Genomic DNA, 13996 nt, shown 5'->3' on the forward strand with positions numbered 1-13996 from the left:
TTTTTCTCCTTTCGCGAAATAATTTCTCGTACTGAGCAGAACGAAAGAGTGGAAATAGCGGCGGGCGCGTGAAGCCGGCGTTAAGCGCGATCTATTATTCACGAGAAATAAAACCGGTCAACATTCGCTAATGCACCCGCGAACATTTGCTCGTAACTAATAACACTCTGCCTGCAACTTGAGCAGTTGGCAATATCCTGTCCTCTGACATAAGCCCTCGTTCGCACAGAGACATAGAAGGGAGGAATAATTCACATCAAACGTCGCAAACACAAAGAACACCTCTAAAAAAAGATCAAAAGTACCAATTTGGAAAGCGGAGTCGTTAAACTTCATTAGAATTCAGTTTTCTCTCCCACGCAAGGTGAGAATCATTAGTATGGGGGGTAAGACGAAACTTCCGGGAAACTGAAAGAAGGAAAATGAAAAGGAGTGAATTAAGAGGGGAGTTGCCTAAAAAAAGTAAGTGGCAGCCGGAATAACGTTCTGCGAGAGGCCTTTAATTTCATCTTTAGGCCAAGCAGGGTAGCCGTTGTTTTCTTTATTTTTTTGGGATCCATTAGTGTCTTAATAGCACGATAAGTTCACTGCGTTACGCCGGACCACTTTTCTACCTCAGGTGAATTCCCTTCTTTTAACTTTCTATCCCGTGCATTCCTTCCCCCCTTCTTTTTTTTCAACTTATGCCTCATGGCACACTTCTCCGAATAAAAAAAAAATTCCTTGGTCCGTTTCTTCAATTTTTTTTCTTTGCTGGTGTGTTTCAGTTGCGTCGGGATCACCTACGCGCCCTTCTACTCTTGTGCATTGTCGGCCGACTTCTCCCCATTTTGCTGCTATCTCTGCGCACTTTTCTTTATCGCGATTGGGAAACGTATCACTCCTGATTACCGTCATTAGCCGCGTCTCCTGTTGTCCGCTGAGTGGAAGCGGTAATCTTTCTCTTCGGAACGCCTGGCGCGCTGTCAAGGCCCTCGTTCTGTGAGCTGAAAACAACAGTAAAAACGAAAGACTCCGTGGGGATGAATGGAGGCGGGGGACAATTACAGCCGGTGTCTCGCCTCCCCGTTTCGTCGGCGTCGGTGACAGCTGCTCTTTTCGCTCGTCGCGAGGAGAAAGGTGGCGAGTCCTTTGCCCGGTGTTGTTCGTGAATAATGACGATCACGCGGCCGATAGCGCCACAGCTCACAACTCTCCACTGTGTTTTGTGTGTACGTGTGTTCGTGCGCTTCAATAGGTGTGCACGCCACTGGCTTCCAGCGCTTGCTTTATTACTGGGACAGCGTCGTTGTGTCTCCGTTGCCCTACACCGTTGTCGAAACTAAAGAATGCTCACTTCCGAGCGCCGGTCCCTGTCCCCATCTCCCCCCTTTCCGCCGCAGGTCTGCACGCCCCCCCCCCCCCCCCCCCCCCCCCATTTATGGCAACCGGCTGAATAGGTCGGACGAAGCGACAATGCTTTTAGAGCGTAATGGTGTTCTGGCTTCCGGCCTCAAAGGGCGAAGAGGTAAACAGTCCGCTCTCTCTCTCTCTCTCTCTCTCTCTTTATAGTCTTTCTGTGAGCATGGCGTTGTAATTTGGAAGTCTGAGCGCAGAGTAAGCTGGCCCTAATTGGGGGCCTCTGATGTAGTCTCCTGATGGGAGCACAGAGTTTGTCTTCTTGCAGTGGTCCTCCCAGCTAAACCAGTTATCTCCAAATAGTGCACATTGCTCGAAGGGCTGCTGAAGAAAGTGAGCACTGCTTCGGCTTTGCCTGAGGTTTGAAAACCAACTTGCAGCTATATCTTTTCATCGAGCAGCTCTGTCGCACTTGCGGCCACGTAAGTTAATAAGTGGTTTTGAACAGGCGTTTTCCGTAGTTTACGGAATTTGTGCACCAGGTATGCGAGTTAAGGCAGGCGCCACCAAGCTCTTTCCTGTGTGGGCCCAAGTCGGCAAAATAGCCGTTCGCTTTCTTGTTTTGTATCGGCATTATATCATGCCTAAGGTCACCACCACATTTTCCGCATATATATATTTTTTACTCGTTACGCAGCTAACTTTATTTAAAGTGTCCTTAATAAAAAAACCACACCTGAGCGTTGCAATCCTTGAGCACATCAAACATTATACGAGAGATTTAATGTCAGAAGAAACGTCGCCATTCGTGTTCAATATCCTTCATACGTTGTAAGACTGCTTAGACATACAAACCTGTTTCGCTGCCGTAGTCACTGCCCGTCGCCCTATTCCAGGTCGTGGAGATATCGGAGAAGCTGGGAAGTGTGCTCCTAGATCACCTGTTCCTGCTTAGGAAAGCGATCTCTTATTGGTCTATGCCACACCGTGGCCCATAGAACTGATAAAGGAGATGGCAGAGAAGATTTCGAATGGCTTATAAGTCTAATACCATACCCGTTTTGTACCCCCTTCCCCTTCTGTCCTGATGCCACTTCTGTGGCCGCAATACAAGCAGCTTGCATGCATTTACGAAGACAAAGTGGGGGTAGGAAGTAGTATTCCAAAAAGATACTCAGCACAATAAACATAGGCTTGAAAATAGAACAAGCCTTACATGCATCGGACAAAATCGATAGGAAGCAATTATAATAACTCAGTTTTGTGCTACAGAGCCCCTCAGCGTTGAATTTTCTCATCAGAAGCTTCAGATTCTAAGAACAGAAATCCAACTACATATCACTTCTTGACCAAGTTCTTCCGCTATCATTCAGTGCATAAACGGCGAAAGCCCTCAGCATCGGTCGATTTCCTCTTATTGAAGAGCAGGCCTCCATGGCTTATAAGCTGCTCTTTGGCGTGGACCCCATGAACAGCTGGCCATGGAAATCCGAGGGCTACATCGCTGTGCCATCAGTAAAGGGAACGATATAATCTACCATTGGCTATTAGGGCACAGAGGCAAAGCAGAAAGTGAGCTCGCGAAAGAGGCCGTGAGAGCAGCCTACCACGAAGGTGAATATGTGTCGATCCCGATTCCGGGAGTGGAAGAGGCGGGAAGGCTAAGAGCATTTGGGCAAGAGGTCACGCCTGCCTCATGGAATCGGGCTAGTTTTCGAACGCATGTCCGCAATCCCTGGGTCCTCACCTGCAGCCCCGGCTTCCAGACAGCTTATCACGACGTGGAGCAACATGTCGACTGCATCTTGGCGTCGCATCAGCCAAAAGCTCCCCTTTGTTATCGGTATGGGTGATATCCCTGCACGCTCTAGATACACGCGTGACGAGATGATAATGCTCCTTTTCTGTACATGCCCTCTAATATAGTGCCAAAAATAATCGCGCTGCCATGCACAGAACAACTTGATCATTTTCCGCTGACGGATACGTTCTCGGACGGTGGCTGAGGTGTCGTCAGTGGTGTCAGGTACTGTTCATGAGGGTGTTGGGCGTGCGTGATAGAGTGATTTTATTTATTTATTTATTTATTTTCAATATTGTAAACCCTTGGCGGTCTATTGCAGGGTGGGGAAATTACAAATGAAAGGCACCTTGTACACAAGTAAGGCACAGAATACGGATGAAGGACACGTAACACGAAGCACAATTCCAGTTTTTTCTCAAAATTCTCTGCAGAACTGGTGCCGTGAAATTGTGCGGATCCAGATTATTAAGTTGCAGTGGCTTTCGCAGGCTGCAGGCTAAGCAATTGCTAACTTCATTTGAAAGATAGCTGCTTTTTTCCTTCATCTTTATATCCTCACATCCCTTTTACCCCAATGCACGGTTGCAAACCGGTGTCTCCTCCTGGTTGGCCCTGCATTGTTTTTTCCTCCTCTATCTCTCCTACCTACCCAAGGCTTTCGCACGTGTAATTTGGTACGCGAATGCAGATTTGTTGCTTTATCCAAGGCAGCTCGATATTCATGTTTAGGTCTCAACACGGTATAACATAAACTTATATTAGTCTCAACTTCAGTTATTTTTTATTGATATTGATAATGCTTTGAGGGTCATAATTCGGCTTTTCGTCCGGGATTTAGTCTCAATTGAAAGAGTACATGCGAAAATAGGCGACGCTCGCCAGGAGTGCGGACGTATGTGAGACATCATCTAAGCTTGTGCCATGGCGAGTAATGTCTTTGTTGTTTGTTTTTATTTATTTGAGACGCCTAAAGAGCCCTTCATGTAGAAGTGTATACAAGAAAGGTGGCACTGTGACACAGCGTTAACAAAGGAGATACTAGATAGCTAGATGGCACATTGTGCGAAGATTGTTCCCGTCCTGAGCTGTTTTGGTAAAACTTGCAGTGAAGGTGGGTTGTCTTGCTTGCTCAGGGCGGATAGACCGCTTGTAGTGGCCTGTAAGAGCTGCAAAACGATGAGCGGGCTGAATAGGAGTGTCACATGAGGGAAAACATGATATATTTTTCAATAAATACAAACTCTTGCGCTTTCACGGCTCTTCTGGAGGTTATGCAATCTTGCTTTATTCATTATCTAAGCATCACTGATGAAATAATAGCAATTCGAGTAGCCAAAACCAGCTGCACGCTTTTGAGTGAGATCAATAAGATTACTTGAGCCAAGTTGAGCGGAGTTCCAGGTAGTAGACGAGTAATCGAACTTCGGTCGCATGAGTGTTTTGCAAGCTACTGGGTTAACTAAGGAAGGAACTAGATTTTAAATTACGCTGAAGGTACCGGAACTCGTTTAGGGTTGATAACTATCGATATGGCATGTGGTGACCATTTGTGAGTATACTGTCACGTGGTGGTGACGTTGAAGAACACAGTAGCAATACTGTGAAAGACAAACTAACTTTTATTGGGCGAACCTGTGCCCGCAAAAAGAGGCTACACTTACAGCACAACGGTAGCGGCGAACACGGTCGGTGATCGTCGAAAATCTGCTCCGCGGGTCAAGCGCGTCGGCTGTTATATAGCAGTCGTCGAATGTTCCAGACTAATCGTTGGGACCCGCGTGCCTTCCACAAAGTTCTACACCATTCGAGTCAAGCGATGGAATCAGATAACATAAGGTTCGGCTACAACAGACAGCGAATAGAAGCATCGATGACTTGCCAGAAACTTCGGATAGATGCAGGCGCGTCCCGCGCTGTGCGATAACACTTGTTAGGCGGCGAAACGTGGCCGCCCGATAAAGATAAGTACACCTGTCATTACCCCCCTCTTGAAAAGCATCGACCCGATGCTGCAAACAAACGAAATAAATAAAAACACTCGTAGCAAAGAAAACAACAAAAATAAGGAAGTTCGTCAGCGTCCGTAAAAGGGTTTAAGGCGCACCACGTGGACGACTTCCGATCGTGCGCGGCGCCGCTGTGAATGCGAACTGCCATCTGGCACGACCTCATATTCGAGTGAGCCAATACGTCGAATGACCTTGTAAGGTCCGAAATAGCGTCGCAATAGTTTCTCACTCAGTCCTCGTCGGCGTATCGGGGTCCATACCCAAACACGGTCGCCGGGCTGGTACTCGACGAAGCGTCGTCGCAGGTTGTAATGTCGGCTGTCGGTACGCTGCTGGTTCTTGATCCGTAGGCGGGCGAGCTGTCGAGCTTCTTCGGCGCGCTGTAGATAGGTACCGACGGGAAGATTTTCCTCGTCAGTGACGTGCGGCAGCATGGCGTCGAGCGTCGTCGTCGGGTTCTTGCCGTAAACCAGCTTAAATGGCGTGATCTGTGTTGTTTTTTGCACCGCAGTGTTGTAAGCGAATGTTACGTACGGCAGGACCGCATCCCATATCTTGTGTTCGACGTCGACGTACATTGCTAGCATGTCGGCGAGAGTCTTGTTCAGGCGCTCCGTGAGACCATTCGTCTGTGGATGGTAGGCTGTTGTCCTCCTGTGACTTGTCTGGCTGTATTGCAGACTGGCTTGCGTGAGCTCTGCTGTAAAAGCCGTGCCTCTATCGGTGATGAGGACTTCTGAAGCACCATGTCGCAGCAGGATGTTCTCAACGAAAAATTTCGCCACTTCGACTGCGCTGCCGTTCGGCAGAGCTTAAGTTTCATCGAAGCGGGTGAGACAGTCCGTCGCCACAACGATCCACTTATTTCCGGAAGTTGATGTCGGAAACGGTCCCAACAAGTCCATCCCTATCTGCTGAAAATGTCGGTAAGGAGGCTTGATCGGCTGTAGTAATCCCGCTGGCCTTGTCGGTAGTGTCTTGCGTCGCTGACAGTCTCGGCATGTCTTGACGTAACGGGCGACATCGGCGGTTAGGTGCGGCCAGTAATATCTTTCTTGTATCCTTGATAGCGTCCGGGAGAAACCGAGGTGTCCAGCGGTCGGGTCGACTTGTAAGGCGTGCAGTACTTCTGGACGCAGCGCCGAAGGAACTATAAGAAGATAGTTGGAGCGGACTGGTGAGAAGTTCTTCACGAGTAGATTGTTTTGAAGCGTGAACGAAGGCAATCCACGCTTAAGTGCCCTAGGGACAACGTCGGTGTACTTTTCCAAATAATCGACTAGGGCTTTTAGCTCCGGGTCTGCTCGTTGCTGTTCGCCGAAGTCTTCCGCGCTTATTATTCCAAGGTAGGCGTCGTCATCCTCGTTATCTTGCGGCGGCGGGTCAATGGGGCGCGTGATAGGCAATCGGCATCTGAGTGTTTTCGTCCGGACTTGTAGGTTACAGTGATGTCGTATTCTTGTAGTCTGAGGCTCCACCGTGCCAGCCGTCCTGAAGGGTCCTTTAAGTTAGCTAGCCAACACAATGCGTGATGGTCGCTGACCACTTTGAATGGCCTGCCATATAGGTGAGGGCGAAATTTCGCTGTGGCCCAAACGATGGCGAGGCATTCCTTTTCGGTTGTAGAATAATTGCCTTCCGCTTTTGATAACGACCGGCTAGCGTAAGCTATCGCGTGTTCATGCCCATCATTTCTCTGGACTAGGACGGCACCGAGGCCTAGGCTACTGGCGTCAGTGTGGATTTCGGTATCGGCGTGCTCGTCGAAGTGCGCAAGTACGGGCAGCGACTGCGTGCATCGTTTGAGTTCTTGAAATGCGTCGGCCTGCGGCGTTTCCCACTTGAACTCGACGTCACATTTACTTAGCTGTGTCAGCGGCTCAGCGGTGCGTGAAAAGTCCTTGACAAATCGCCTGTAGTAGGCACACATGCCAAGAAATCTACGCACTGCCTTCTTGTCGATGGGCTGCGGGAACTGTGCGATGGCAGCTGTCTTCTGCGGGTCAGGGCGGACTTCAGACTTGCTGATGATGTGGCCTAGGAACAGAAGCTCAACATAAGCGAAGCGGCACTTTTCTGGCTTCAGAGTGAGCTCTGATGATTTGATGGCCTCTAGTACTGTGGCAAGTCGCCTAAGGTGATCGTCGAAATTTGCGGCGAAGACAACGACGTCATCTAAGTAAACGAGACAGGTCTGCCACTTCAATCCTGCTAAAACCGTGTCCATCACGCGCTGGAACGTTGCAGGAGCCGAGCACAGTCCAAATGGCATAACCTTGAACTCGTAGAGGCCGTCTGGGGTGATGAAGGCGGTCTTTTCGCGATCTTTTTCCTCTACTTCTATTTGCCAATAGCCAGACTTGAGGTCCATCGACGAGAAGTATTTTGCGTTGCAGAGCCGATCCAATGCGTCGTCTATCCGTGGGAGGGGGTATACGTCCTTCTTCGTCATCTTGTTCAGACGACGATATTCGACGCAGAAACGTAGGGTTCCGTCCTTTTTCTTCACCAGGACGACAGGTGATGCCCACGGGCTTTTCGACGGCGGAATGATGTCGTCGCGCAGCATTTCGTCGACTTGTTCTCTTATAGCTTCACGTTCTTGCGGCGAAATTCGGTAAGGGCTCTGGCAGAGTGGTCGAACGCATTCCTCGGTGATTATGCGATGCTTGGCGACTGGTGTTTGTCGAATCCTCGATGATGTCGAAGAGCAGCCTTTGTATCGTCGGAGCAGACTTCTGAGCTGCTGTTGATAAATCACGGGAGACTTGGATTAATGTCGTAGTCTGGTTCGGGAACCATGGTCGTCGGGGTAGATGCGGCGGAATCCGAGAGGACAAACGCATTACTGGTTTCCAGAATTTTATCGATGTACGCGATCGTCGTGCCCTTGTTGATGTGCTTGAACTCCTGGCTGAAGTTTGTCAGCAACACTTCAGTTTTCCTTCCATGCAGTCGAGCGATCCCTCTTGCGACGCAAATTTCACGGTCTAGCAGTAGACGTTGGTCGTCTTCGATGACACCTTCTACGTCAGCGGGTATTTCGGTGCCGACCGAAATTACAATGCTGGAGCGAGGCGGGATGCTCACTTGATCTTCGAGCACACTCAAGGCGTGGTGACTACGAGGGCTCTGCGGCGGTATCGCTTTATCTTCCGACAGCGTTATTGACTTCGAGTTCAGGGCGATGATTGCGGCGTGTTGGTTCAGGAAGTCCATACCGAGAATGACGTCTCGTGAACACTGTTGGAGGATAACGAAGGTGGCAGGGTAAGTGCGGTCATGAATGGTTATTCTTGCCGTGCAGATTCCAGTCGGCGTGATGAGGTGTCCTCCAGCGGTCCGAATTTGAGGGCCTTCCCATGCGGTCTTAACTTTCTTCAACTGGGCGGCGATGTGTCCACTCATTACGGAGTAATCCGACCCTGTGTCCACAAAGGCGGTAACTGCGTGGCCGTCGAGAAGCACGTCGAGGTCGGTGGTTCTTTGTCTGGCGTTGCAGTTAAGTCGTCAAGTCGTCTTTCGTCGGTGTAAGTCTTGACTTCCTGACTTCGTCGGTACGGCGGTGTGTCGTTATTATGTCGTCGAGATGGTCTCTGCGTCGTCTTCGTCGGCGGCGGAGGATCTTCGTCAGTTCGACGAACAGCAACCGCACCTCCATCGGTTGCTGCTTTTAGTTTTCCGGATATGGGCTCGCAGAGCGGCCCCGTGCTGGGCCAGTGTATGGACGGCGCTGCGGCGACAGGTAGCGGCCTGGTGACGGCGACCGGGATGGCCGTCGAGGGCTCCACTGAGTAGCGGCGAGGTAGTCGGCGATGTCACGAGGGCGTTCGCCTCCCTGAGGTCGCGGTGCGTCCACGGCGAACCCTCGCAATCCCAGGTCGCGGAATGGGCATCGGCGGTACACATGGCCGCCTTCCCCGCAGTGGTAGCAGAGCGGGCGATGGTCAGGAGCGCGCTAAACGTCGGTCTTCCTCGGGCCGCTGCGCTGGTCGACGGGTGGGCGTGTTGGCGGCGGCGGCGGTGGTCGAAGGAATTGCGGCGTTACAGGGTCCTGGCGCGGTCGTGGAGGGGAACTTGACGGTGGGCGACGGCGGCGTAGATCATCGCTTCTGGCTGGGGCTGCGATGATTGTGGTTGTACCTCGGGAACTCCAAGCGATCGCTGGACTTCTTCTTTGACAATTTCGGCGACTTCAGCCACTTGAGGTTGCGATGAAGGGAAGATACTTTGAAGCTCCTCTCGTACGACTGCCCTGATGGTCTCGCGCAGGTCGTCGGTGGCCACTGACAACTCCGGCGTAGTTTGTCGAGTTCTTGCGGCGGTTGAATTGCGGTTCCGCATTTCGAGTGTCTTCTCAATGCTGGTAGCCTCGCGAAGGAACTCTTCTACGGTTGGCGGTGGGCTTCGTGTCATTGCGCCGAAAAGTTCCCCCTTTACACCACTCATCAGTAGGCGGACTTTCTTCTCTTCGGACATTTCCGGGTCGGCGTGGCGGAACAGACGGCCCATTTCCTCAGTGAAGATTGCGATCGTGTCATTCGGCAGCTGCGCTCTGGTCTCCAGTAGAGCTTGGGCTCGCTCTTTACGCAGGACGCTTGTAAATGTTTGCAGGAAGCTGTTTCGGAACAGGTCCCACGTCGTCAAGGTGGCTTCTCGATTCTCGAACCACGTCCTGGCGGCGTCCTCCAATGCGAAATAGACATGTCGCAGCTTGTCGTCGCTTGCCCAGCTGTTAAACGTAGCGACCCTCTCATACGTTTCCAGCCAGCTTTCCGGGTCCTCAAATGTGGAACCGCGGAACTTCGGTGGTTCCCTGGGCTGCTGCAGCATGATGGGGGACGCTGGGGCTGCCATTGGGGTTGCCTCGGCCACAATCTTCTTGGTCTTCCCAGGTAGATATCCGTGCTCCGGGGGCAGCTGTTGAAGACGGCGGCTTGCTCGATTGTCCGGGACTACGTTGGTGTTCTCTTTGCGGTCCGGGCTTGGATCACGGCTTGTCGGGGGCGTCCGGTACATGAACAAAAAAAAAGAAGCACCTCCATCAGATGTCACGTGGTGGTGACGTTTAAGAACACAGTAGCAATACTGTGAAAGACAAAACTAACTTTTATTGGGCGAACCTGTGCCCGCAAAAAGAGGCTACACTTAGAGCACAACGGTAGCGGCGAACACGGTCGGCGATCGTCGAAAATCTGCTCCGCGGGTCAAGCGCGTCAGCTGTTATATAGCAGTCGTCGAATGTTACAGACTAATCGTTGGGACCCGCGTGCCTTCCACAAAGTTGTACACCATTCGCGTCAAGCGATGAAATCAGATAACATAAGGTTCGGCTACAACAGACAGCGAATAGAAGCATCGATGACTATCCAGAGACTTCGGATAGATGCAGGCTTGTCCGGCGCTGTGCGATAACACTTGTTAGGCGGTGAAACGTGGTCGCCCGATAAAGATAAGTACACGTGTCAATACTGTTGTGATCCTTGGGCTGGGACGACCTAATCAACGGCAGATGTGGCCGTGACGGACCCACAGGCGGAGACTTGGAGGCGCCGTCGCTCGCGGACGACCATATGCCGGACCCTCCCTTTGTTGTCCTGATTGCCTCGTTCGGCCTTCCCGCGGGCCTGGAGTGCGGGATGACTTTGGGGACGCTTCCGGGCCAAACCCGCCTTCCCAGAATGGCTGCTAGCTGGGCGCACTGGCACAGGCTGTGACCGAGCAGCGGACGTGGAGAGGAGGACCTGGGTGTCCCGGCTGCGAGGAGAATACCCGGCTCGCCGACAGAGAAACTCCGAGCAGAAGGGAGTGGAGTGGTGTGTGTTCTGACTCTCGAGTAGAGTGGCCGCTCCGCCGGTCGGTCTCCGACCAAGCTTTTACGCTACCATGACAATGTAAATACTGTACATAAAGTCCTCCCTTTTGGTCACCTTAAATCCGTCTCCGGACCGCTTCGTTCCTGTTCTGCCCGACAACACCTGCTGAGCGACGGCATGCTACCCGATCCACGACAACTGGTGGCAGCGGTGGGATGGCCTGCGTGATGTCCTAGCTTCGGTTTGGTGAGTGCATCGCCTTCTTTCCTTGGAGTCCTGCCAGGCTTAACAATAAGTGCTGTTCTTCTTGGTAGGCAAAATTTGGTTGCAGAAGCCTGTTTGAATTTGAACCTTGCTTTGCACCAACTCTCTTGAGAGGCTAGCGATCACAAAAAAAGGGCAGTCATGGACTGGAGAAAGCTGCGGAAGACGGAGATGGTCTTGATATGTGGTGAATTGGGGATTGATTGTGGTAAATCCATGACAAAACGGCAAGTTGTCGACGCGATTCAAGAAGGCGGCTTCGAGGATGAGGAGATCGTAGAGTGTTGGGAGGACATAAAGAATAAAGCTGAAGAGGAGGAAAGAAAAAGGCAATATGAGCTTGAGCTAGAGAGCAAGCGACTGGAAGTGAGGCTAGCTGAAGCTGAGGCGGAAAAGGCAAAAGCGGCTACGCCCAATGTTGAGAATAACCTGTCATCTAAGCCGGCAAAAATGAAAGATCTTTTGTCTCCTTTCAAAATGGGCGAGGACATAGGGTCATTCCTTGTAAACTTCGAGCGCACATGCGAAAAAAATGCAATCCTTCGTACCACCTGGACTCAACACCTCTTGACGGTTCTTCCTTGTGAGGCTGCCGACGTGCTGGCTCGGCTTACTAAAGCGGAAGCGGACGACTATGACAAAGTGAAGGCGACATTGCTTAAGAAGTACCGATTGTCGGCCGACGCTTTCCGTCGGCGGTTCAGAAACTCCGCGAAACAGCCCACAGAGTCCTACGCAGATTTTGCGTACTATTTAAAGGCAAACTTAGTCGAATGGCTCAGGGCCGCAGAAGTTTATGAGGACCGCGACAAAGTTGTAGAACATATTTGCCTAGAACAGTTCTACAAATGTTTGAATGAGGAAACTCGGCTCTGGGTTCAAGATAGGCCCGAAAAGAAAAGCTTGGAGCGCGCCGCGGAGCTTGCAGAAGAATTTCAGGCCAGGCGCGACGGAGGGAAGGAAAACGTGCGGGCAGTCACAAAGCCATACAGGAATTCCGTGAATCGTCCATGGCGGCGAGAGGACCGAGCGACCCCCACGAAGGGAGATAAAGGGACACACGAGGGGGAGCACGGAAAATGGCCCGTCGAGGGAGGCTACGCGGACAAAGAAAAGAAGCAAAAAGAGCGGGCGAAAGCCTTCGAGGTGAGGAAACCACCAGTCTGTTTCCGCTGTAACGAGCGTGGACATCTGGCGAGCGGTTGCGAAAGGCAAAGGTTGTTTTTTCGCTCACCACCCTCGATGATGAAAGCATGCGCCTACTGGAACCGTATATGCGCAAAATGACAGTGAATGGGAGAGAGTGCCGCGTTCTACGCGACTCCGCCGCTACTATGGACGTGGTGCACCCCGCGCTCGTTTCGCCGAAGGAGTTCACGGGCGAGTGCGCGTGGATCAGGCAGGTGGCCCAAGAGGACAGTGTCTGTCTGCCTGTCGCGCGCGTCACCATTGAGGGCCCGTTTGGGATATTGCACACTGAAGCGGCGGTGTCGGCGACATTGCCAGAGCAGTGCCCCTACCTCTTTTCAAACCGCTCGGAGGAGCAGTTGGAGACGAGGGGGTTGAGCTATGGGGATCGCTCCGTGCACGCGCTTACGCGTTCTAAAGCCCGCGAAATCGCGGCCCAGTTGAGTCATTCCGGGGAAGCAGAGAGGCATGCAACGGGCGAAAAAACTGTGCAGGTGGGCGCAGAGACCGCTCCTTTCGGAAATGAGACGCCTTCAGCGCCGTGTGGCGAGGCCATTGAGGAGTTGGAAATTTCGGTTCTGCCTCCCCAGTTGGACGGCTTTCCCGAGTTGATTAAGGTAGACCGACAGACCATCGCAGCTGAACAGGACAGCGATGCAACTCTCCGAGATTTGCATGATCATGTCGGTGAGGGACTGGGAAAGAAAAACGTCGCTCTGACGCAGCGCGCAGGAGTGCTGTATCGGCAGTACAAAGACAAAAAAGGTGTGCACTACGACCAGCTGGTGGTGCCCCAAAAATATCGGGCAGGCCTTCTAAAGCTGTGTCACGGAAGCGGCTGGTCCGGCCATCTCGGCATCAAAAAAACAAAGGCCCGGCTTTTAAGAGAATTTTATTGGCCAGGGTGCTTCAAAGATGTTGAAAGATTCGTCCAGACCTGCGACGCATGTCAGAGGGTAGGAAAATCCCACGATAAATGCAAGGCGCCCATGAAACTTGTGCCACTAATTAGCGAACCGTTCCGGCGCCTTGTGGTGGACGTTGTAGGTCCACTACCTGTGACCGCATCAGGCTATCGCTACATTTTAACACTCATCTGCCCAGCGACGAAGTTCCCGGAGGCAATTCCCCTGAAAGAGCTGAACTCCGTGGGAATTGTCGACGGGCTGTTAAAGGTCTTTTCTAGAATAGGTTTCCCCACCGAGTTACAGAGTGACCAAGGCAGCGTTTTTACGAGCGCACTTACGGTCACGTTTCTAGAGAAATGCGGCATTCGCGTTATCCACAGCTCTATAAGACACCCTCAGAGCAATAGTGTCGAGGCGTGGCACTCCGTACTAAAAAGAGTCCTCAGGGCCTTGTGCTACGAGCACCGCCGAGACTGGGAGGCATGCTTGCCAGCTACCATGTTCGCGCTTCGGTCAGTGCCACATGAAGCCACCGGCTTTAGTCCAGCAGAACTGGTATACGGCCGGTCGCTCAGGTCGCCCCTTCGCATGCTTCGCGAATCTTGGGAGGGCAAAGGTGAGGATCCCACCGTCCTTGAATATGTACTTCAGCTTCTGGAACGGCTTCAG

General features: G+C 51.8%; 1 protein-coding gene across 1 annotated transcript; it reads right to left on the reverse strand.

The window, feature by feature from the left end:
* Positions 1–9187: 9187 nt before the first annotated feature.
* LOC144094125 (uncharacterized) lies at positions 9188–10170 on the reverse strand. Its single transcript, XM_077628045.1, has one exon. The coding sequence runs from the start codon at positions 10168–10170 to the stop codon at positions 9196–9198; it is 975 nt and encodes a 324-aa protein (XP_077484171.1). The 3' UTR covers positions 9188–9195.
* Between the last annotated feature and the right edge of the window lie 3826 nt (positions 10171–13996).

The sequence above is a fragment of the Amblyomma americanum genome, chromosome 6, assembly GCF_052857255.1.
Source record: "Amblyomma americanum isolate KBUSLIRL-KWMA chromosome 6, ASM5285725v1, whole genome shotgun sequence".
In the NCBI taxonomy this organism is placed as follows: Eukaryota; Metazoa; Arthropoda; class Arachnida; order Ixodida; family Ixodidae; genus Amblyomma; species Amblyomma americanum.